This window comes from Opisthorchis viverrini (genome assembly GCF_000715545.1).
Source record: "Opisthorchis viverrini unplaced genomic scaffold opera_v5_68, whole genome shotgun sequence".
Taxonomy (NCBI): domain Eukaryota; kingdom Metazoa; phylum Platyhelminthes; class Trematoda; order Opisthorchiida; family Opisthorchiidae; genus Opisthorchis; species Opisthorchis viverrini.
In genome coordinates, this window is record NW_008751724.1 from 224,590 (window position 1) to 247,641 (window position 23,052).

General features: G+C 45.6%; 1 protein-coding gene across 1 annotated transcript; it reads right to left on the reverse strand.

Moving 5' to 3' along the window:
- Positions 1-8,391: 8,391 nt before the first annotated feature.
- On the reverse strand, positions 8,392-16,722 carry T265_04222 (hypothetical protein; the record flags this gene model as incomplete). Its single annotated transcript, XM_009168915.1, has 4 exons — positions 8,392-8,468; positions 8,512-8,698; positions 12,681-12,850; positions 16,686-16,722. The coding sequence occupies 4 exons, from the start codon at positions 16,720-16,722 to the stop codon at positions 8,392-8,394; spliced, it is 471 nt and encodes a 156-aa protein (XP_009167179.1).
- Between the last annotated feature and the right edge of the window lie 6,330 nt (positions 16,723-23,052).

Sequence of the window (23,052 nt, forward strand, 5' to 3'; positions counted from 1 at the left end):
GACGGGGTCACGGGGACCCCATCCTGGAAGTCGCACAACACCAACAACACCCAAACTCTTCGTGATCTCTTTCACGCCTTTTTGCCAAGTCATGTGCTGTCCACCTCGCGGTTTGCGCCATCCCGAAGGAGGCACGGAGAACAACACTCGTCTTGGTAGACGGTGTTTTGGCATGCGTAGCACATGACCGAGCCATCGCAGTCGATGATGCTGGATGTTTTCCCGGATTGAGGTGCCTGCAGCACAACCAAATACCCGTTTTCTAATCGCCTCGTTACTGACACGCTGACGCCATCCAAAACCAGCCATGCTTCTGAGGCATCGGTGGTGAAAAACCTGAAGACGCCTCACATCATCAACCCGAAGAGGCCATGTCTCGCACCCATACAACAACACTGCCCTTACTGTAGCCTGGTACACACGACCTTTAAGACCCAGTGAGATGCCTTTTTGACGCCACAAGTGATGCAAATTAGCAAACGTGATTCGAGCCTTTGAGGTACTTTCACTGACTTCATCAGACACACTTCCGTCAGAGCTAATACAACTACCGAGGTACGTAAAGTTCTTCACAATCTCCAGTGGTTCTCCTTGAATTGTAAGGGATATGTTCGCAGATGGGATGAGTTTTCGGCACAGGCACTCACAACATGTCATTTGGGGGTAACCAAACGCAGGCCATCCGTGGACTCAGTTGAATAACGTGGATGTCAGCTACCAATAAAGAGCTTCAGTCAAGGATTGCCGTCATTGATTAGGTACGTTACTCGGTCCCGACCGTGCGGTCTTCGTCGAAATTCCGCTTTCCGAAAGATTACGCAAGCTGGTATGGTTGGAAAGCTCCCAGAAACGTACAATTACGCCGATATCGGATATGCTGAAGGATGAATGGAGTGAAAAAAGCTATGCTCTTAAATTTTGAGATCGTCCACCGAAGTAATCCCATTGGACTTCAGAACAATTTCGCCGAGATTGGCAGAATTGGTGATGTGAGGGAGGTCATGCACGACAAATCCTGAGGGCACGTACGGGTATTCCACAAGCTGACGCCTTCTCCAACCTCTCAGCCCCAACTTGATTATTGACATGTCACTTGAAACTTCTGTGCCTGTTTCTGAAACCTCGGAGAGCGAGGAAGGTAACAAAACAATCGTTCAGCCGTGACACTCCTCCGGTGCCTAGCTGTCATGCCACCCGAAGACAGCACGAGGGTCGGAATACTTCCAGATTGCCAAAGCATGGACAGGAGCAGTCAAGCCTAGCTGTCCACCCGAAGACAGCACGAGGGTCGGAATACTTCCAGATTGCCAAAGCATGGACAGGAGCAGTCAAGACGCAGATGTCGAGCATGAACCACGGACCTTCCGGTCTATGAACTCGCACTTTAACCACTGAGCCATTTCTAGCTCTGACACTGGTACACTGATGAGGTTATGCCTTTTTCTTTTTTGGTTCGGACCCTTTGGGGATACAAGTCATTTGAAATAAAATAAATAATTCTGTCGCAGGGCCTTGGCGTACTCCCTACATCCGAAAAGTGTGAGGTGCTGCTACAAGACAAGGTGGGATCAGGCCCAGACTCTATACATGTAGATAAGCTAAACGAGGTGATAAATAAATCCTTTTACCTGAATGCACTTACCTAAACTCAGAGGCCGGCTGAAAAGTAGATGACTTGTAACGAGGGCTAGGGATACTTTTGCCAACTTCGACATTAACAGCATCGAACCGAGTCAATTTGCACATCAAGGAAAGGGTATGTTGAGTCTTCGCCACCCCAACTGTCTTGAGAATCGGGTATGCGGTCTCTACACGCCTAGGATATATGAAAGCTTTTATTGGTCGGTCTTCGGCGTCTCAAAGAATTGGAAGGGGAAGGGGAGGTGGTGGGGTTGGTGGAGTCGTCGGACTAACATTACTGGGGTGCGGGAGAAGAAACTTTGCTGTGATGGATGAGCCAACCAGATTATATTAAAGTAGTTAGGTGATAGAGCTCTTTTTACTAAGCCGTGCGCTGAGCGGAGACGACTTAGAGGTGGACAGTCTACGACCTTGCAAGGGTATGAAAGCACTAACAAGTAAAAGCAGTTTGGCCGAAGACAGTCGCATCTCTGGACTGGGACTTCAGGGCTTAGCCCTTCAGTGATTAATGACACTAGCAGACATGACGAAATCATTCAGTCAGTGGCGCTCTTACCCTCGAGGGGCAGCCGCTCAGTTTTCCGTTTTAGCAGGCAGCCAGGATGATTTAACAGCAAGTAGCCGATCATGTCATCGATTCTAATGTCTGGCTATATCGTCACATCTTTCTGTAACTGAAAGCATAGCAGATGGAACCAATGTGACCTTGGTAATTGGTTTATAGCTGAGTTGAAAGCAGAGCTAGCTCTGCCATAGGGGGGGGGAATAATTAGTTACAAGGTGCCTGAGGAGATGGGGGGCGGATTGAAAGACGGGTTATGAATTACCTCCAGAAAACTGGAATTGCTTAAATGTGAACGGCAAACGTCCCGCCCGGTTAGGGATTTAGGAAGCTTCTGACTATTCTCCAAAGCCATGCAAACCATTACAATTAGCTTTCTAATTCGCAACATAGAGAAACAATCGTCCAGCTGTAACACCCTTTCGATGCCTAGCTGTCATGTCACGTGAACAGAAAAAAGCACGAGGGATGGGATACTGCAAGGTTTTCCAAACCTAGACATGGGAAGTCGAGATGCAGAGGTCGGGTTCGAACCACGGACCTTCAAGTCAGAGATGTCAGGACGCGCCCAGACATGGAAAAAGTACACGTGCAGGGAGTGACGCATCCCCAAGGTCACCATCGGTACGACACGTTCGGAGAGCAGGTGCCTTGGCGGAGCCCACCAAACACGGCTTAGCAACATAAGACCAGTGTGGTTGGGCTGAAGTTGTTCACGACCGGAACACCGCCATTGGCTACACAGAACAGACCATATTTGGCCCTTTTTAGTCATCCTATATGTGTACGCAGAAGCTCTGTATGTTTTGCCTGACAATACAGCCGTGTCCAGGGTTCTCTGTCTTCTCCCTATCGCGTAGTCTGGCGGGCTCAGTGCAGGCGTAACCGAAAAACAGCCATCCACGATACAACAAGACACTTTACTAATGACTATCGAACTGATCAAAACGAAAACTGTGGTTATTAAAACTGACCAAAACCTTTTCCCCAATGTGCTAGGTAAGCGTCTGAGGGGGGCTAGTTTCCAGCATGAAGACAAATATGATTTCGACGTTTTCAGTCAATTAGCTCTGTTAGAATCAGAAACTCAAGGAGCGAAAAGTCATATGCACTCTGTTGACGCCAGAGCCTTGTACATAACAAAACGTTGAACAGTCTTGGGGCATAATTCCTGAGGGTAGTCTCTGGTCCATGGCCCTCAACTGTTTCACGTTGTTCACTAATGCATCGTCTGTTATTATAAGAACAATCGATTTTACCACCACATCAGCCACACAAAACTACTTAAATTGGTCAGACAGCTCAAATTTTCCAGATTTCCGATCTACCATGTATACGGGGAAGAGAGCACAGTCAACATATGAGCCACTTAAGTGAACTTCTAACCCTTACGACTGTAACTTATGTTGGCTGACTCCCGTGAATAGACCGTCTACATGGCTGCTCAGTTAAGGATCAGTTTGACAAATGTGAGTCATGCACGTATCTAGGTTGATTCGAGTTGCTGCAGCTCATGACAGTGTATAATCGATACACAGATCAAGACAGATGTTTTAAGGAGCGAAAAATAGGAATGAAAAGGGACAACACGTTAAGGAGTAAGAAAAAGAGAACACATGCAATACATTCACTGGTTGCATGATATCACCTCCAACCATTGGGGTGATGGGTCTTTGATACACCAAAGTCACAGACGACACGCACCGGTGTAGTCAAGACCCTTTATGTTTTTCGCGCTCCGCTTCATCTTTTCGTATGTTCCAATCGGGACCAGTGTCAGCGAACGTAGCACATCGACGCAATCGACCGGCATATGGAGCACATGGCCCGGTCAGCGTAGTTGATACAGTCGAAGCAACCCATCAATGATCAGCTCATTTGTGGTCAAAAAACATTTGTCGCACTTCAGCCATGATAATTCGATGTTCTTACGATACATGTGCAGCAGTTCGAAGGTAACGATGGTCAAAGACAAGCAATCTTATCATCAGTGCACAACAGCAAGGCTCCTCAACTATAAAGCAACACTGGAAGGACTGTCGCATTGCAGATCCTGTCTTTAACATCGAAAGCAGAGATGTCCAAGTCAAAAGAAAGGATTGAATTTCGCGCATCTGGCATTCGCTTCATCGCCAATACTATCATCGGACTCGAAACGGCTATCAAGACAGTTAAGCCTCTCAACTTCTAGTAGTTCTGATGCCACGACTGACTCTGGTGGTGTACCCGTTAAGTCTTGCAACAGCACATGACAAAATACATGATAAACTTATTGGTTTATTTGGCATATTTTGTAGCTTTATGGAACCCTAACCAAGAAGCACAATGTTGTCCGTATGGTCAAAGTTCTTAAGGTCCTCCCCAGGAAGAGGTCCCACGCAAGAGATAGATGACATAGCGAATGTTTCGATTACAAAGTTAAAGGTTATAGGGCGCATCCCTGACGGATACCACTTTTGGTTGTGAGATTAGGAGAGTAATCAAGGCAGATTTTCATACGCCCAAGAGTGCTGGAGTGTAAACACTCAAAGAAATGTGAAGAAAATATTCGGTACGCAGACATCCCCATAAAGTTGCGCGATCGACCGCGTCGAACGCTGTTTTTGGATCTAACAGAACGAAAGCTGTTAACCTTCTATGTGTGGTGCTGTTCGAGATGTTACCAGGTAAATATATCATTAATACATCCAAGACCAGGTGTGAATCCTGTGTAGTCTTCACGAATATGCATATCTAGAATGTTGATAAGGCTGAGCAGGACAACACCTGGGAGCAACTTGGAGTCGACGGCGACACTCAGATGATTCTCATACTCAAATCTAACTTTTTTTCAGACAGAAGTATCACCAGACATCTGACATCTCTCTGACACTTCTTTCGTTTTTCAAATGCTATTATAGAGTATGGTCTGTCAGACTATGAACAAATTCTCCTTCTCCATGCTTAACAAAGAAGGTGGAAAACAGCGATGATCGAGTGCTTTGCTTTGTTTTAAAGGTTTGGTTTCATTTTTGACTTCACATTTTGTGTGGGCCGAACAGGATATGTCTTACTGTAAGGCAGTGCGGCGATTTAGATAGGCGTCCACCGAAACAAGCGTCGGAATCTGAGGAGCACTTTTGAGCTACCCTTATCTATATTGACTGACCAGCAGCTTTCCCGACTCAGTGTTGCGAATTGGTCGGAAAAGAAAGACTATTCCAATTGCCGCCGACTTTTTGAGTTCTTGGATTTTCCATGGCCACTACTTCTCCCGGCTCAGGTGTCATTCCAGTAATCTCACTGAATCGTATTGTCGTATCGATGGGACCACCCATCACGCCTCAATCATGGACGTGGATGGGGACGCGGCCCCGTTTTCGGATACACACAATTAAACGACTTTCCATTTTGATAGCCAGTATACTTAATGTTCACAAGTTGTCTAGACAGCTGCTGTTAACAGCCTTTCTTGACGATCAAATCTTGCACTTGGTGTATAGCATTGCGATGAGTGACCTTTCTGGCCGCCGGGAAAAAAGCTGCATCATGCGCACGAACCAAGACTTGGTCTGACTCAGTACATATGTTTCAAGAAAAGAAACAGCATCGAGCACAAGATTCTCGTCTATAGCTAACCGATGTGTGGTGAATCTGGGTAGTCCACTATCTAGGGCTTGAGGGCGGCAGGTAACGCGGTGTTCACGTTAGTGCTGAAAGTTTGCGCTAAAACAAACAGATTGCAGTCAGGAAGTGATCCGGGAGAACCCACACCGAAATCTTCCACAAAGAGTGCACTCACTCAGATTCCTCTCAACCTAGCATTTGAATCGACAGTCAGAATAGTGACATACCTGCACTTGACCAGCCACAGAAGTTCGGGAGGCTCCTCACAAAAGGCATTTTTTGCAGTATCACTGCTGTATTTTATTGAGTCATATGCAGGGGTAACAAATAAATTTCGGGTTTGGCGTCACTGGTTGCGGATTCTGACATATCCGACCAGTCTGACTGTACACAGTCCACTGTTCATTTGAATCCAGTAGAGCGTCCTCCGATCCCACACTCAATACCCACATAATTGAGACTATGGGGACCCAGTTCTGGATCACCTGTCATCCGGAGAGTTAATAGAATAAGTTGTCCTGGACCATCTTTAGATGCATTACGGCAGTGAGGCATTGTACGCGCACTGTGGAGACACACATCATCTTTAGAGAGAAGGTATGAGAAAGGTAGGCTTGTTGACCTATCTGCTGTGTTGAACACATTCCTTGGTGTTAGCGGTGCGTGGCTAGATGTTATTTTTATGGGTAGCGGTCGGATTTATCCTAATTTACGGATCATGAACGTGGCCATTGCAGGTGGAAGACCTTCGAAGCCTATCTGAGTTTGACCATTGGCGTCTTCGAAGCATTGAACGGGTCTGGTGGGAACGTCACATCATTAATGCTGAGATGTGCCAGATGGTTTTCAGGGAAGTTCAGAACCATTTGGAGGATAAGATGGTCATACTTCACAGGTTGCGCTGGTTAGGCTATACACTTCGTATATCACCACACCGTTTGGTTAGTAGGGCCCGCTTCGCTCATCCTGGTATCAGATGGAGACTTGCCAAAGGTCAGTCTATGACTCGTCGACGAAGCATTAGTCTATACCAGTTATCTCAGTCCCGTTGGTAACTATCGTCTCCCCGGATATGGACCCAATGGTTAGTGGCCCTAACAGATGACTGTCACACGCAACTAATAGCGGGCCTGCACCAAAGCTATCAACTTCAATGTATGATTTCAGAAGCAATCCGATTATATCGAAAAATGGCCGCGGCTAAACGTTGAAGAGTGTGCGACTTTTAAGGCGGGCCTTCTTTAACTCGACCTCCCTCCGGGAAATCAGTGTTTTTGCTTCCATAAATATGGACATGTTAGTTACTTGGAAGAAGGACCTTACTCCCGTCGCAGTCCCATTGTAGAAGACAATATGCTTCATCTCCTCACCCACACCACCTAGTAACGAGACTAGCCACAGTACGAAAACCTGTTGGTCTTTGCTTTTTCGCTTTCATTTGGCCTTCCTGGGGTGGTTGAACTCTGAGGAAAGAAGTTTCAGCCAATTAACCCGCACGATCGTTAGGACACTCCAGCCTATCCCCAACGTCAAGGTGGAAACTATTTTTTGAGGCTCTGCTGCTATCCCGGATCGCAGCTACCTATGCTTGGTCATCGACGGTGAAATCGCGAGATGTTAACCCAGTCTTGCTTCCAGCAAGGAATACCGCGAAAAGAATAGAAACCAAGACGTTCCGCGTTCATTTGAGCGTATAGAGCCATGTTTTAGTTAACCTACACAATAGCAACGGTTGTTACAACAGGACACGGGATGGGAATGTTTCTGGGCTCTTTGGCTAACGAAGAGCACACCTAGGGCACGGAGCCCCGAACTGGGCACATTTACCAAAACCTTCTAAGTGATGGAAAAAGCCTCTTCACAGGGTACTAATCGTGACTGGGATGAAATGGCCACCATATTTGACGCTGCAAGCGTGGCACCAAGCGGGCATATACTTTCCACTGGATCTCAGAACAGTCATCTCCAGACAATGTGTCGTGACCGTTTGGGACTGCAGTAAGACGGTGTGTCAGACATGAACGCAAACGGAGTTTGCAGGAAGACGTTGTGGGACCCCCAAGTCTAAAGAACAAAGGCTAGATCAGACGGTAATGCAGTTGAGTTGTTTCAGATAAACTGAAATATGATTCGCCACACCACGTCTCTTAGCAAGCTAATCCATTAGCTTAATCAAAAACAATATTGAAAGCCCGGTAGATAAAAGCAAGCACCAGAATCGCTGGATAGGCGAAGAATTCCAGCACAGTTTGGTCGGTCATCGATTTTCATTCCTACATCTTGTACTCAACCACCTCACCCTGAGCTGCGGATTTAATTTATCAGTTGAAGCCTTTTAGCCTGTTGTGGACTGCAACTCCTGTGCTGGTGCTTCGCTTGTTGTTATCCCAAGTGCAGCACGCCAGGCTACGTGATAACTTGATATTCCATTTATTCGAGCCGTAAGAGGAACCACAAAATACCCAACAAGGCCAATTCGGGATCTACGTGCTGGGCAGAGAAGAACCGACACGAAGATGCCCGAGTCTGATTGGTCCGCCTTCTAACCAATCAAAGCATCTAAGGTCTTAGGGATTCGCGGGTTAATACACAGGGTCGAGGCTTTCGCTCAAGATCCCTGGATCGGTTTCACTCTTGTCGTTCAATGGCTGCCGTTGACCTGAAAACACAAGCTAGAAAAGGGTGTAGCGTTGTGCTTCAACTTATGAACAAGGGGAAGCAAGCTTGCCAGCGCAAGGACTCGCATAAAACCGCGTTAAATAGTGCTTTGAACTGAGTTCTAGGTGAAACGTGGACTACCGTCGTAGGAAGGTTATGACACGCGCCAAATGCCCGCAATGGGTAAAAATCTTCCCAATGAATGTATGCGTTCTGATCTTGGAAATCCTTCTACCACTGTTGATTCCTTTCTTCTATTTTTATTTTGCACCAAGTGATTCCCTCTTTTTGTCATTTTGGTTTTCGCGCATACCACCCTTCTCGTTTTTGACCTGAACATAAGCAGTTCTTTGACCTTGTCATCGGACGTGTTGTTTAATTTCACGCGTGGTTTTCCTATCTTGCAAACCTTTGAGTCGGTGTGACTTTGAGATACGTTAGGAATTAGCAGTTCCCAAACCGGTGTAAAGTGGCCCTCACATTCTCTGAACCAGAAGTTTGTAAAGTCTTATTATTTTATTATTGTATTTATGGCACCGCATTTGTAGGCAGACCTCTTGAACGATTTTGCCCTTGGTGTTTTTTCGCCTAACTCGACGTGGTCCAGTAGATAGCTGGAAACAACCTAAAGTATGCTTGTGGTGAACTATGGGGAATCTCACCAAGATTTACGATCTTTTTATCCAATGTCCATTATAGTGGGTGGTGGTGAGAAGCTTCTTCCTGGTGTTTGGTTGACGAAGTGGTCGAATTCAACTGTAGATAGCTGCAACCTAAAGTATGCTTGTGGTGAACTATGGGGAATCTCACCAAGATTTACGATCTTTTTATCCAATGTCCATTATAGTGGGTGGTGGTGAGAAGCTTCTTCCTGGTGTTTGGTTGACGAAGTGGTCGAATTCAACTGATGCAAATATTTTGGCCTTCTAACAATAATCCAGAATCCCGGGGGAAAATTTATATTCTCAAACTATCACATTTGTGTACTGTTGAATAAATTAGTAGTTATTAGTGATCTTTCCGCCTCTGATTCTTCTCATGCTCAAACTTCCTTAAGGGAAAACTGCGCGTGCTTCTGCATTCGCCTAATTGGGGAAAAGAAATTCGGACACAGATTTTTAAGCAAAAGTACACTCTGTACATAGTGTGCTCTAATGGCTGTTTTGTGGACTACATCAATTTAAAAAAGTTATTCTGGTTGCAGAAATGCCTTCAACATCTGTCTGTTTTAAGCCAGTCACATTGCCAGTTATCAGAGGCGAACGAAATTTAATTTCTCGAAATACACTCATTTGCATACCAAGTTAATTTTGACGGAAAATTCATCTTGGACCCAGCTACATCCGTCGTTCTGAAATTTTTATGCAACTGAATGTTCTGCAGAGGACTGTCTCGTGTTTCTCCCATTTTAAAATACGGTGTCAGAAATTCTGGGCGTGTCTTAGTATCGGAAGTCTCGTTTTACCATAAGTCGATAATTTGTATTTCGCTAACCACAGTTGCCTTACTCGAGAACTTGTTTTTTTGAGTAACTGCTTACCTAAACAAACGAGTTCAATCGACGAGCTGCAGAAATGCACATTAGATTTATGCATGTATGCTCCCTGATTGTGAATCTCGAAGATGCCTTTGTTTCTGAGAAAAAAATTCATTTACACGTGCACATCGCCGACTGATCACGAAAGAGACGAAATAAAAGAGAGATGAACTGTAAAATTTGGGTTTCCACGGCAATCAGTGCTTAAAAGCAGTGATTCTATCCGAAATCATTGTGCCCTTTTGAAGGCCCATAATTGAAACATTTTCAAAATACGTCATAAACCGAAAAGAACCGGCGGTGCTCTGGATGTTTCTGTTTCGTGCATGTACTTAGGGGATAACTGCCGGCTAAGTGAATATTGTGAATCCTGCTGCATTTTTAGTCGAAAACAACTTATAGAATTTTAGAAACAGTAAACAGCTCCAGATTAAAAAAACCGCCAACTGAACATTCAGAAACTTTTTTGCTATGCAGCACACTAACAAAAATAATGCTTGACCTCCGCACAACTTGCTGCGATGAGTCTTAATCAAGATAAAAAGTCCCATAATGTGTTTGTAGAAGCCAAAGTGTACACTGGTCACCTTTTTCCAGCCGAAAACGTTTCATTCGGTTCAACTTATGGCTAATCGCGGTAAGCTGAATGCACCGGCTGTCAAACAGTGAACTCGCTACTTAATATCATTTAGTATGCAAGTAATATTTGTGGAATTATCAAGACTGCTGCCTAATTTATTACGGAATTTGTGTGGCAAATATGCAGAAGGACGTAACAGTATTTAGGTGATTGCTCTATAACGCGAGTTACCCTGTGTGGAAGACAGCTTGCCAACAGTGTGCTACCGTTTCCAACCCCAAAGGACAGCCATTCCCCATATTTATTCCCCTTGACCAGATGAACTGAAACCTCCTTGTTTTACTGAACTATTTTTCTAACTCTTACGGACTTTGGTCGGACATTGTGATTTTTGCGGTTGCTCGCCGTCGATATCCGTTTGGTTGTGACGATATCAATTTTGAGGCGGAGTGATCTGCGCTTTGTCCTCAGGCTGATAATTGTACCGCCTTATTTTTGCAACCCTACGGTATCTGCAGAGGGGTATCCGTTAAGGTTTGTTGAATATGTATATTATTATATTTGCAATAGTACCGTGATTCCAGAATTCGGATTTCTTGGTCGTTTTCCTGGATTGGCACGCGTGACTCAAACTCAGAAAGGAGATAGCCGTAACACCCTGCCCTATCACAGGTGAAATATTTTCCTGTGGGCGCCAGCACAAAGAACATCAAACATTGTCGCCCTCGGTGCACTACAAATAATTACCTAATTTTACCTAAGTTTGCTGCCTCTGCCTTTGAATGAAGTGTGAGTGCACCTGAAATTTTAGTGCACATACAATGATGCTGATACGTCATGATGCAGTAGTCCGTCAAAAATAGACTGTAAAGGAGCTCAAGTATTTCAACTTAGGAGGCCGCAGTATATTGCGTCATTGATGAATGTATAGGGTTCTTTCATCGCGTCTTTCAATGTGTGTGAGCTTGAAGAACACCGACACATGCCCCTCCAATTTTGAGGTTTGAAAGGATGTGCCTTCTCATCCCCCAAACATTAGGCAACTCTTCCAGCCCCATACACACCACCAAGGCCTTGCTCTTAGACCTTTAGTTGGGATACTTCGGCTGAAAATTTCGATTGTCAGCTTGTCTTTCTTTACACGAACGTCCGTGTAATCCTCTATGAATCATTCGCAACTGCTTCACCAGCTGCCGCTTAGTGCCATTGGAAATATCAATTTTATTCCAGCATATAACATGGTAGACGGATAGAAAAATTACCTGGTGTTGATTACTATCTTCATTTATCCCCAACATTAACTTTTCTATCCTTACTTTTTACCCATGCTTACGCTGTTTTATTCTGCAGACACATCGGCCAACCCGCAAGAAAGGGAACGACTCTGCTTTATGTTAAACATCACACGCTAATTGAACACTTCATCCGCTCTTTGCAGTACACTGGCCAATGTGTTGTTCTTGCGCGGATGTTCGATAGTAAGCGTGTCAAACCCGCTGCTTTTATGATCTCTGACTATAAGATACAGGCGTATTATCATTATATATTACCAATTGTAAAATTTTGGCAATATCGAAGCCACTGAAGAGGAGCACAGTTGCCCGTATTATTCTCAGCTTGCAAGCAGTATCTTTTTCACATGATCGGTTATTAACACATTCGAAAATGGTCCGTCTGACTACTTACTTTCATAAATACTGGCACTGTTGTAATCAGTCCCCGACCTTTATCTATGGTTCGCATCTTTGCAACATCCAGTTGTACCCTGGTTTGCCAGAAATAATTTTCCATTATCAGCTCATCACTTTAGCTGTCTTAATTGAAACCTGAACGCTCAGGTTAGTGGTATTAGACTCAGCGGTACGTCCAGGTGATTATCCAATAATGGGTCATATTTATTGACAGTTTTGAGCGCCTTTTGCAAATCGAGAACTATACCCACTGATTTATTGGTAGTGGTCGATTTGGACGCAATGAGCGCGTTTGCACCTTGCCGCTGAGGAGAAACTAGTGAACCAAACAGTCAATTTCTAAATGTGACGCGTTCACATCCCTCGTGTGAGGGGTTCTAGATTGAGCGGTATTGTTTATCACACCTTATGTGCATAGATTGATTCCAGCAATCTGTTGAACCACGTCGAGTTACGCGCAAAACCCCGGAAGCCAATTCTTTCAAATGGAGGTTTATCTACAAATGCGGTACCATAAGTACAATAATAAAATTGTAAAGCTTTACAAACCTCAAATCGTGGGACCATGCCGGCTTCTATACACCGGTTAAGGAACTGCTAATTCCTCACTGGTCTCAAAGTCCACGCCGACTCGGAGCCACGTGTTTACAAGCTAGCGAAACCACGTGTGAACTTAAACGACACGTCCGATGACAAGGTCAAAGAACGGTTTATGTTCAGGTCAAAACCAACAAGGGTGGTATAGGCACAGACCAAAATAACAAAAAAGGGGGAATCGCGTTGTACAATATAAAAGGTAGAAGAAAGGAATCAACAATGTGTGGTGTAGGCTTGTGTCGATATACTATGGTAAACCCGACGACCGAACAATATAAAAGTAGAAGAAAGGAATCAACAATGTGTGGTGTAGGCTTGTGTCGATATACTATGGTAAACCCGACGACCGAACTCACACGTTGATGGCAGAAAGACGCTGCAGCACACAATTTAGAAAAAAGTGATGACTTGCAAAATACGAACACCAAAAGCTTCTTCCAAAAAGGCTTAAACAAAATTGACATGATCACCGCATTCAAGGTTGACCAACAGGATAGAGCATGGGCCTTAACAAAGATTGCACACATACCAATTATCTGTTAGCAAACAATTAAAGAAGTCTTCATCAGAACACTTAAAACAGCATTATCTGTCAACCTCAAAAGCTGCGAGTACTGTCATCTTGCAGGAGCAAATAAGCCCTTCCAATCAAAAGACAACGGCAACCAACGGCACAACGGTAACCAAACAGTCTCACTCAAAGCTTAACTGGCTAATCAAAAGCATCCCTGGAACCATACAAAACTGAAGGGAGGGAATTACATCAGCACAGTTATGCAAAATGGTATAAATTGTAACGGACAGCTGAAGCTAGAGCTGCAAGACTTTCTTACAGTAAGAAACTGCGAATGGGTACACCGGAAAATTGGTTACCCATATTGTCTGTGCGATGCGCTATCAGTGTATACAAGGACTTCACACGATTCACCGGTTGCTAAGGCTATGTTAGTCACTCAACTTAGTCTCAGAGGACATTGCAAATATGAAAAGATGTTTATTTTGTCAGCCTGAGGGGCATTTTACGAATGATGTTTACGTCTTATTGAGTGCGTAATTGCCAAATGCAACTTCAGCACCTTCTTGAATGTGTGAAAAAGAAACAGGGGTTCCGGTATGGTAATCAGGCCACAACAACAAAATGAGGCCATTTGTGAATAGCCAACTGTGGCAGCAGTAGCACTAATTTGCTCCGCAGTTACCATTCCACCTGAAGGATGCACGAAGAAAGGGACAATGCCAGGTTGCGTCAGCCCAGATGGGAGCCTCCGAGACACGGAGGCCGGCTTTATTGCAAATTCAATGCAACTAAGGAAAATACGTGCAAAATGAGGATGGATTGTGAACATGTGGCCAAACAGGTCCACCTTTTATTGGGTCAACATACGAACGGACCCGTTTTCAGGCATCACACAAACATTCTTCCGATGTGCTGGCGGATAGACTTGGATAAGTACGATTCGTCCGGCAAACACAATCAGACACCAGTTTCGCGGCAATTCGTTAGAGAATTGACGAACGGACATGCATGCACGCACGCACATTCCTGATACATTCAAACAGCTGCCACGGGGTTCCAACCACGGAATTTTAGGTCCTTGTCCTTAACCACTGAGCCATCGGGAGCTCTCATAGCAAACATGGTTCAGGTTGATTTAGGGTTTTTGAACACTTTGTGCCCACGGATTTCAGGCGATGCGTTTTGTGCCCGGATATATTTCTCCGGCTGATATGACGTAGACGTATCCTTCAGAAAGTTGCTGCAACCAGTCCGTGTGCTGATAAATGCCTACTAACTTAAACAGAAATTTAGAGTTGGGGGTGACACCATCTGAATATCTAAGAACGTGGTGATTTAACTGTTCAATGCGTCACCACGGTTCCCTCCTGTAACCGAATGTCTGTGATCTATCTGGCTGACGACATTTATCAAAGAATACCCTCCTTCCAACTTTGGAATTCCAGTCTGTGAGCATGGGATTTCCGGAACATGAACTGTCCGAACAACGACGATAAATGGTAAAACATCTGAATAAACATTAGGAGGTACCATTTTTGCAGGGTTTACTCGCAGAGGCAAGCCCCATTTGGGTTTGCACCTTTAGTTGCCTATCATACAAAAGGCTGGCTTGTTATACGTATCCTTTGAGAAGTACGGAGCTGCTAATAGAGTTTTATAAAAACACGTTTCCACCGGCAGACAATAACCAATCGAGACGATAGCAGGTATACAACGCAGGATACAGGCGTGGTTTACACTGCGAGATGTAAAACACTTGTTAAGGGGTGGTTTGCAGCGCTGAACTTCACAAAATAAGTAATTTATCCAGTTTTGCAGAGCATCAAGCCTTTCTTTATACTGCCATTTGGAGGAGTGCCGTTAAATCCCCAAATAGTGACTTACAGTGCACCATCGGATTCGTATTTGAGCCACAGGACATTCAACTTACGCAATGCGGATGCCTGGGGGCCAACAAAGCAAATTGTATCGGCCTGTACAGAGGCCACGGAACTTCGATTTTCTGACCATGGAGATGGTGGCACCGTGAGATTTAAGTATAAAGTCAACAGTTTGTATCGCCGGGTATCCATAAAGGAATCTGAACTGAGTGTCTCGCATTTAGCTACCGTCCACCGCTTCCATTCTTCGGATATTCTCCGCATGCACCGGGATCTAGTAGCCACTCTAAAGTATCATTTTGGCATATTTATATAGAACTAGTGGCGTTTGTATTCGGATGGCTGAAGAGAATGTGAAGTGGATTTTGGATGCGCAAAGAGGTTTCAAGATTCACACCAGGTATGTTAACAACGTGTGTGGTCGACGAGGAAATGGCCTGAGTATGTAGGATCTATATAAGTTTTGCATAGAGGTGGGGAAAAAGGAGGTTGTGTACTGCGAAAATGATGAATTGTCCTTAATCATTCAATGTATGAATTCGGTGGGATAAACTTACAGGATTGCCGGAGAAGAACGGGACTTTCATGACTGGAGATAAAGTTTGTGAAACCATATGGGGCGAAAAGTGGTAAGGCCCAAAAGTAAACGAATGTGGAAAATTAAAAAACAGAACGAGTATAGGATGAGAGAAACGGAAATATGGTGGCACTTAAGGACACATCATCGAACTTCTGAATGAAGGGCAGATAGAGAAAACATAGAAAACTGTCACAATCTGCTGAAAAATTTCGAAATGCATGACATGCATCACACACATTGCCATGGGCCGGAAAGAATCGGTCACTTAGGCTACAGTGGTAGGCGACAGAAGTTATGAAGCTCTAAACTTGTCATGACAGAGATTTGTCCCATGGAAAAGGAAGAAAAATAGAGGAAATAGAGGAAATATGGTGTAGACAAATAGATAGCTGACAGGAAATTCAGGCACCCGGACCCTGAGTCATGTGCCATATTTGACAATGCAATGAGCGAATGGATAAATCTACACGTGGATTCCTGCGAGACGATGTGGTGGTTACCACCACATTAAGAACAGCGTGGATAATCTGGGCTGGCTCCCTCGGCAGATGTGGAGGGTCCTTAAATTGTGCTGGTCAGACACACCGAAAAAAAGCTGACACCCCAACCACTCCAACGAATTTTTTCATGGATCCACAGTTCGATCCATCGGATTGAAGCTTTTGCCCGGGCAACCGGTACAGGGTTTTTTCTTTCCGTCCAGTAGCTCTCGTTTGCATAGAGTGCACAGGCAAAAAAGTGAGTTGCGCAGCTCCTAAAGCTCTAGGCACGGGGCTTAAGCTTCCCAGCGCAGAAAATTACACACAAAGCGTTTGAAATGGCTTAGAACTAGGGACCAGATGCAGCGCAGACAACCGTTTTTTGGAAGGCCATTCCACGCAAACTACCCTTAATTAGTAAAGTAACTACCCGTCAAAATTTTATGATGGTGTCCGAGAAATCTCCTTACAATGTTTCCGTCATTTATTAGTTGGGTCAACCGTGAAAGGCATGTCGGCCAAACCTTGTTCAAACAGGACATAACTAAGTATTAGGTCTCCCCGAAGGCCACGATATTCCAGCGAGAAGAGGCCAAGAACAACGAGGTGCATTTCGTAGTCCACGGATTTACGGACAGCAAACATTTTCCTAACAACTTGCTGGACAAGCCCAATGAGGATTACGTCTTTCTTGCGTCCTGAATACACAGCTTGGTTGGCATACTCAAGAAGCGGCCTGATAAAGGCTTCACAAAGTAAACGAAATTCCATGCGAGCAACATAGTAACAGGTGCACCAATTCATCCGTAAAACGATGCCTTCCAACTGAAACGATTTTTCATGAAGTAGCGAGTGGGCCATGCTCACTATGAACGACAGAGGAATTGGCTTAGCCCCATCTGAATGGCATATGGACACGCTTTTTACCATTAAGAGGCGGGTAACAACTGAGAAACAACCGTCTAGACTCTACATCAGCCTGGAGGTTGCTGGGCTTCCAGCACTAGGCTTTTGAATCGTCCGGAAAAATAGCCATAGACTTGAAAGCGCATCTGGAAGGTTTCCGACGTAGAAACACAAGTTTTCCAAGAACAGAAAAGTGACGGATTTCAGTAGCGACCAGTTCCAAGAGGTGACTAAGTCTACTTCACTTATAATGTTCTGTGTGATAAGGAAGCCCCATCACAACTGGGATTTTCCCCCAAATCCCGCTAGTCTAGAGATTGCAGAGGAGCCTAGTTTGGGTGACCAGTTCGAATGCTTTAAAATGTCGAAAACTATTGCATCCGATGTGAATCTTTCGTTCTTAGCTCGGGTTAGATGCTCCAAAAATACTAGTATGTTTACCACGAAAGAGTGGTGTAAAGGTCGAACGGTATCTTCGAGTGATCACACGTGCAAGTCAGATACAAATGGCTGGATGACCTCAAGGCCAAATGGGTGAAGTGGTAAGGACAAACAAACGTCAGTTCATATATACACACTAAACACAAAAATGGGGCGGGGGTTACAAATGGGGGCATAATAAACGTGGGGAATTTCATTGTCAACATAACGGATGATACACCGCCCGCCAAATTCTCCACGTTGATACAGCGGGCGCCCCGGTTCTTGCCTACTACCTACGCTCAGCTCCAATCTACGGTACCCCATCAGCCACCGACACGAATGGTCCGAGTCCACTCCTGCCACAAGTGCCGACTTCGATGGTGTACAAGCCTATTCGCGTCCCTCCAGTAAACACACCTTTCTAATATCTCTCTTAAGAACGCCGCCCGCCGTTCTAACATGCAGGGTTCTTACTAAGCCATCAGGGCTCGCCTCACAACTATCTACTACCCCTAGAGGCCATTTCTCACGAGGCAGGTCCTCACCAGAAACCAGAACTAAGTCCCCTCGTTTCAATTCTTGAGTTGCTCTGAGCCACTTGGTACGCATCTGCAACGTTGGCAGATATTCCCTTATCCAACGACGCCAGAATACGCCAGCAAGATAATTGACCTGTTTCCAACCGGCATGGTATCGCGAAGCCAAGCCGTCGCGACCGGGTACCGCAGGACAGCACTGCATCAGCAACAAACTGTTTGGAGTAAGCGGCTCCAAATCGTTGCTGTCTGATGATAGCGGGACTATAGGCCTGTTATTGAGAATCCGTTCGGCCTGTATGAGAAGCGTGTTCAGTTGTTCATCGGTCAAACACTGTTCCCTACATATACATAAAAGTATACGTCGTACCGACCTGATTATACGCTCCCACACACCGCCACGATGGCTAGCTGCTGGTGGATTGAAGTGCCACTGTATATCCATAGTCAAAAGTCGGTCTGATATTTTGCTCAGGCTCCAGAGCTTTATATCATCCCGAAATTCCCTCAGTGCGCCAACAAAGTTCGTACCATTATCACTGTATATATCGGTGGGCTTACCACGTCTACCAACGAAGCGCATCAAACATTGTAGGAATGAATCTGTCGACAGGTTGCCAGCCATCTCCAAATGGACTGCTCTAGTTTTCAGACAGCTAAAGATACAGCCGTAGCGTTTTTCCTGTGAACGGCCGCGTTTGGTTTTAAAAGGTCCGAAGTAGTCCACTCCCACACACTCGAAGGGGCACCAACCCCCTTCTACTCTGTCTGGTGGTAATGGAGCCATCATTTGTTTACTGAGCTGTGCGGACCGGCGTCTGCATAAAGAGCATGCACCAATCACACGTTTAACGGCACCGGTCCCTCTGATAATCCAATATCTCTGTCGAATAGAGGCCAAGACATGCGCTACTCCACAGTGCCCTTCCACTTCATGAAAATGACGTATGATTAAGGCGGTAATAGGATGTCGGTTTGGAAGAAGAGCTGGATGCTTTACTGACTGACTGTAGTTCGAGTAACTAAGTCTGCCCCCCACGCACAAAATGCCATCAACCAAAACAGGTGACAATTTTTGTAAGCTGCCGTTTTGAGTCCGATTGCGGGAACGCTTTGCATCCAGTACAGGAGCGTTAATCTGATGCAGCTCTCGTGCAAAGTGAGCAGATTGCACCATCTTTATCAAACAATTACGTGCTTGGCGGAGTTCGGATACTCTGATAACACCAGAAGGTAAAGCCTCCTTTCTCGCTCTGCCCTTCTTAATCAATAGACGTTGCCCGTAATGCAGTAACCAAGCCACGACCTTCGGTAGCTTCATCCAACAGGAGGACCAAGACATTAATGGGCACATGACATCATTTCCCTCCCGTCGGTTAGCCTGTGCTACAAGGCTCTTCAGAGCGTCTCTATCACAGGGGTCAACCTTGACCTGTAGCAACATCCCTTTAATGTCGGCTGCCACAGCAACTTGCTCTAAACGAAAGCCCACCATAACATTTACAAGTTTTGTGGTTAAATCGGGGCCCTGATACAGGTGGTCGTTTAGGGACACACCATGACATTTGGCAGCGCAGTCAGATACGATCCGAATCTTTTCTGGCTTTTTTGGGTTAATAACCTGATGATGTGGGAGATACCACTGCTTTGAATTTAATGACAATGTGGAGGCATCCGCCACCCGTTCAATGTATCCTTTCTCCATGTATGCGCGAAGCACCTTATCGTACTTTCCGTGTAAAACACGATCCTTGCACAGTCTAGTTTTCAGATTACCTAGACGTTTTCTAGCCACCTGGAAGTTATCGGGTAGGGTAAGTGCGTTATCTTTCCATGGGAGCGGTAGCTGATAATGCCCACTTACTCGCACTGCACTAGTCTCCGCTATCAACAGTGCTCTTTGATCCTCTAAAGAGAGACTAGTGTTCGATGCTGAAGTGTCTGCGAATTCCGAGTTGTACAGTCGCTGCAAATGCTCCTGGATGCCCTGACTACACCCGGTTATACAATGACTGACGACTTTCTGCTTCGTTCCGTTTCTCATCGGGCCAAGGAGCATCCACCCTAGTAAAGTTTTCACCGCAAACGGCTGTTTTTTGGCTCCCAGGCGCTGGTCGAAGACCCAGTGCGCTTCGGATACATCACAACCTATAAGGAGTCCTACATCGTCTTCAGCCAGTTCGTCGAAGATAACTTCCCTAAGGTGAGGCCACTTGCGAGCCGCTTCTTTGATGGATGGGACAGCTCGCATAGGTAAGCTGTCAACAACGAATGCCTTGTCAACATCTATCGACTGGCTTTCATCCATTGATAAAAGCCTGATACCATTAGCTTCCGATGTGCATCCCATGGAACCACCCAGGGTATCAATAACCATAGACGTGGGTAGCAGCCTGACCCCATTTTTCACCAAAAGGTCCCGCCTTACCAGCGTTATGTCGGACCCAGCATCTAAAAATGCATACGTTGTCACCTTTCCTGCAGGACTGTCCAGCTTGATAGGAATAACTCCTAAGCGTGCCGGAAGTCGACTACCTTGAGTTAAGGCACACAAAACCTCCGGCTCTGAGGACGTCGAACCTTTGTTTCTGGGTTGTGATGTATGTAACAAACTATGGTGTCGTCCCCTGCAACCCGGTTGGCCACATCGAACTACTAGCTTGCAATCCTTGGCCATGTGGGAGTCCCCTAAACAGGCAAAGCAGGCATTATGTTCTCGTATGCATTTCCACCTGTCAGGAACTTTCATAGACAAAAACTGCTGGCAACTAGAAATTGAGTGGGGCTGTAAACATAATGCGCAAGCACTTGGACGACCGTCTGCGTCTTGTCTGATGTTGGCTAGGAAATTGGCATAACCGTCCCGTTTAGGGGCTTGGTTGGTAGAAGTCGGTGTTACAGGGGGGCGTCTTACGTCCCCATCTCGAGCCAGTTGCCCGAACCGACTCCTTGCAACACGAGAGCGCGTGTTCACAAACTCCGTCAAGTCTGTGAACGTTGGATCCCGGCCACTCACAGATATCTTATCTGCCACCTCAGCCCATTTGTGCTGCAATGGCGAAGGAAGAGAACGCACAATTCTCTCTACAACCGCTAGTGAGTGCAAGTCTGAGACGTAACACATTTGCGTCAGCGCAATTTCGCAACTGCGCATTTTTATACACAAGTCCGACAAGGACTTGGCTGCTCCAGTGGTCTGTCGTGCAAAACGAAACAGGCTTTCTAGTAGACAGCGAGCGATAATATGAGGCTGGCCAAAGAGATTGCGTAAAATCTCCCGTGCCCTGGAGTATGCTACTTCCGGCGGAAGCATCACACATTCTTCAATGGCCGCTTTCGCGTCGCCTTGACAGTAGTGGATCAGATAAAGGAGCCTCTGACCGGCGTCCTGCACCTTGCTCTCAATATATAACTCAAATTGGCGGGTGAACCTCCAGTAATGACACGGATTACCATCAAAGTATGATAGTTCCACCTTTGGTAGGTCCATAGTGGCTGATGCTGGAGTGACGGAGATGGCTGGTTCTGGCCCTCTGATATCATCAGCATATCTTAATGGTCTTTCACCTGTCTGACATTGCTTCACGTACCCCGCTAATCGTTCATTTAGGGCCACTGGTTCCCAGACTTCATCTGGTGAGTCCTCTTCGGCCTCTAGCTCAATTTTGGCTAACTCAGTTTTGCTATGCGCCTCTAAGAGAGCCCGCTGGAGTTCGACCTCCCGCTTAACCCGGTACTCCTGGAGCTGAGCAATCCTTAAAGCTTTCATAGCTACACTACCTTTACGACTAGAAGCACAAAGTGACTTACAAGAACCAGGGCGCGAAGCAAACTGCATTGCAACTGTTTCCTCCGCAGCTTCAATCGTTTCCGTGTCCTTGGATCCGGTTTCCTTCACAGTTGTTCCAAAGGTTGACATCTTTCCTTCAAACAAGACGACGTAAGATGTCGAGTACTGTAACGGTCGAACGGTATCTTCGAGTGACGCGTAATACCAGAACCTCCGGGTAGGCAAAACAAAGTCGGAGCTGGGTTTCTATACGGTACTATTAGGGTAAGAGAAATTCACAATTTGTACAAACCTCGACAGTAGATACGCGTCCAAAACAAACAGTCCGCTTGGACTTCAAAAGTGCAAAGCAAGGGAGCAAACAGGCTCCAACGTGCGACAGTCACACGTGCAAAGTCAGATACAAATGGCCGGATGACCTCAAGGCCAAATGGGTGAAGTGGTAAGGACAAACAAACGTCAGTTCATATATACACACTAAACACAAAAATGGGGCGGGGGTTACAAATGGGGGCATAATAAACGTGGGGAATTTCATTGTCAACATAACGGATGATACAAGTGGTTTGAAAAGAATCCGTTTCTGCTCAGAATATCGTGCTGTTTGTACTAAGGTGATTTTGATGATCTGATTCAGAATGCGTCCCATCACCTCGCGCGATTTGCTTGTGAGGCTAATAGGCCTGTGGCAGCTGGGCGATAAGTAGAAGGCGGTTTTGTAGACTGGCATAAAACCTCATTCATTCCAGTCAAAAAGAAGCTTGTAATCGTCGAACAACTGATGAAACCCCGGGCAGAAATGCTTCACCAGTGTGAGCTACGTTTTTTCAATAACCTTGAAACCCATATGACCCCAACACGTTGAATAGGTTTATCTTGCGCAAGAGATGACGAACATCCTGATCCTTGAAGACCAAGTCGAATTTAGGCCGTTCGTAGTTGCAGCTTACCAAGATTTGATGTTATGTGTTTGCTGGGACAGAACTAAGGACTTCGTCAGGTACAACGATTTAGCTTTTTCCCGTGATTCCATTATTCGCCCCCAGGAGAAATCCAAATGGCGGGGATT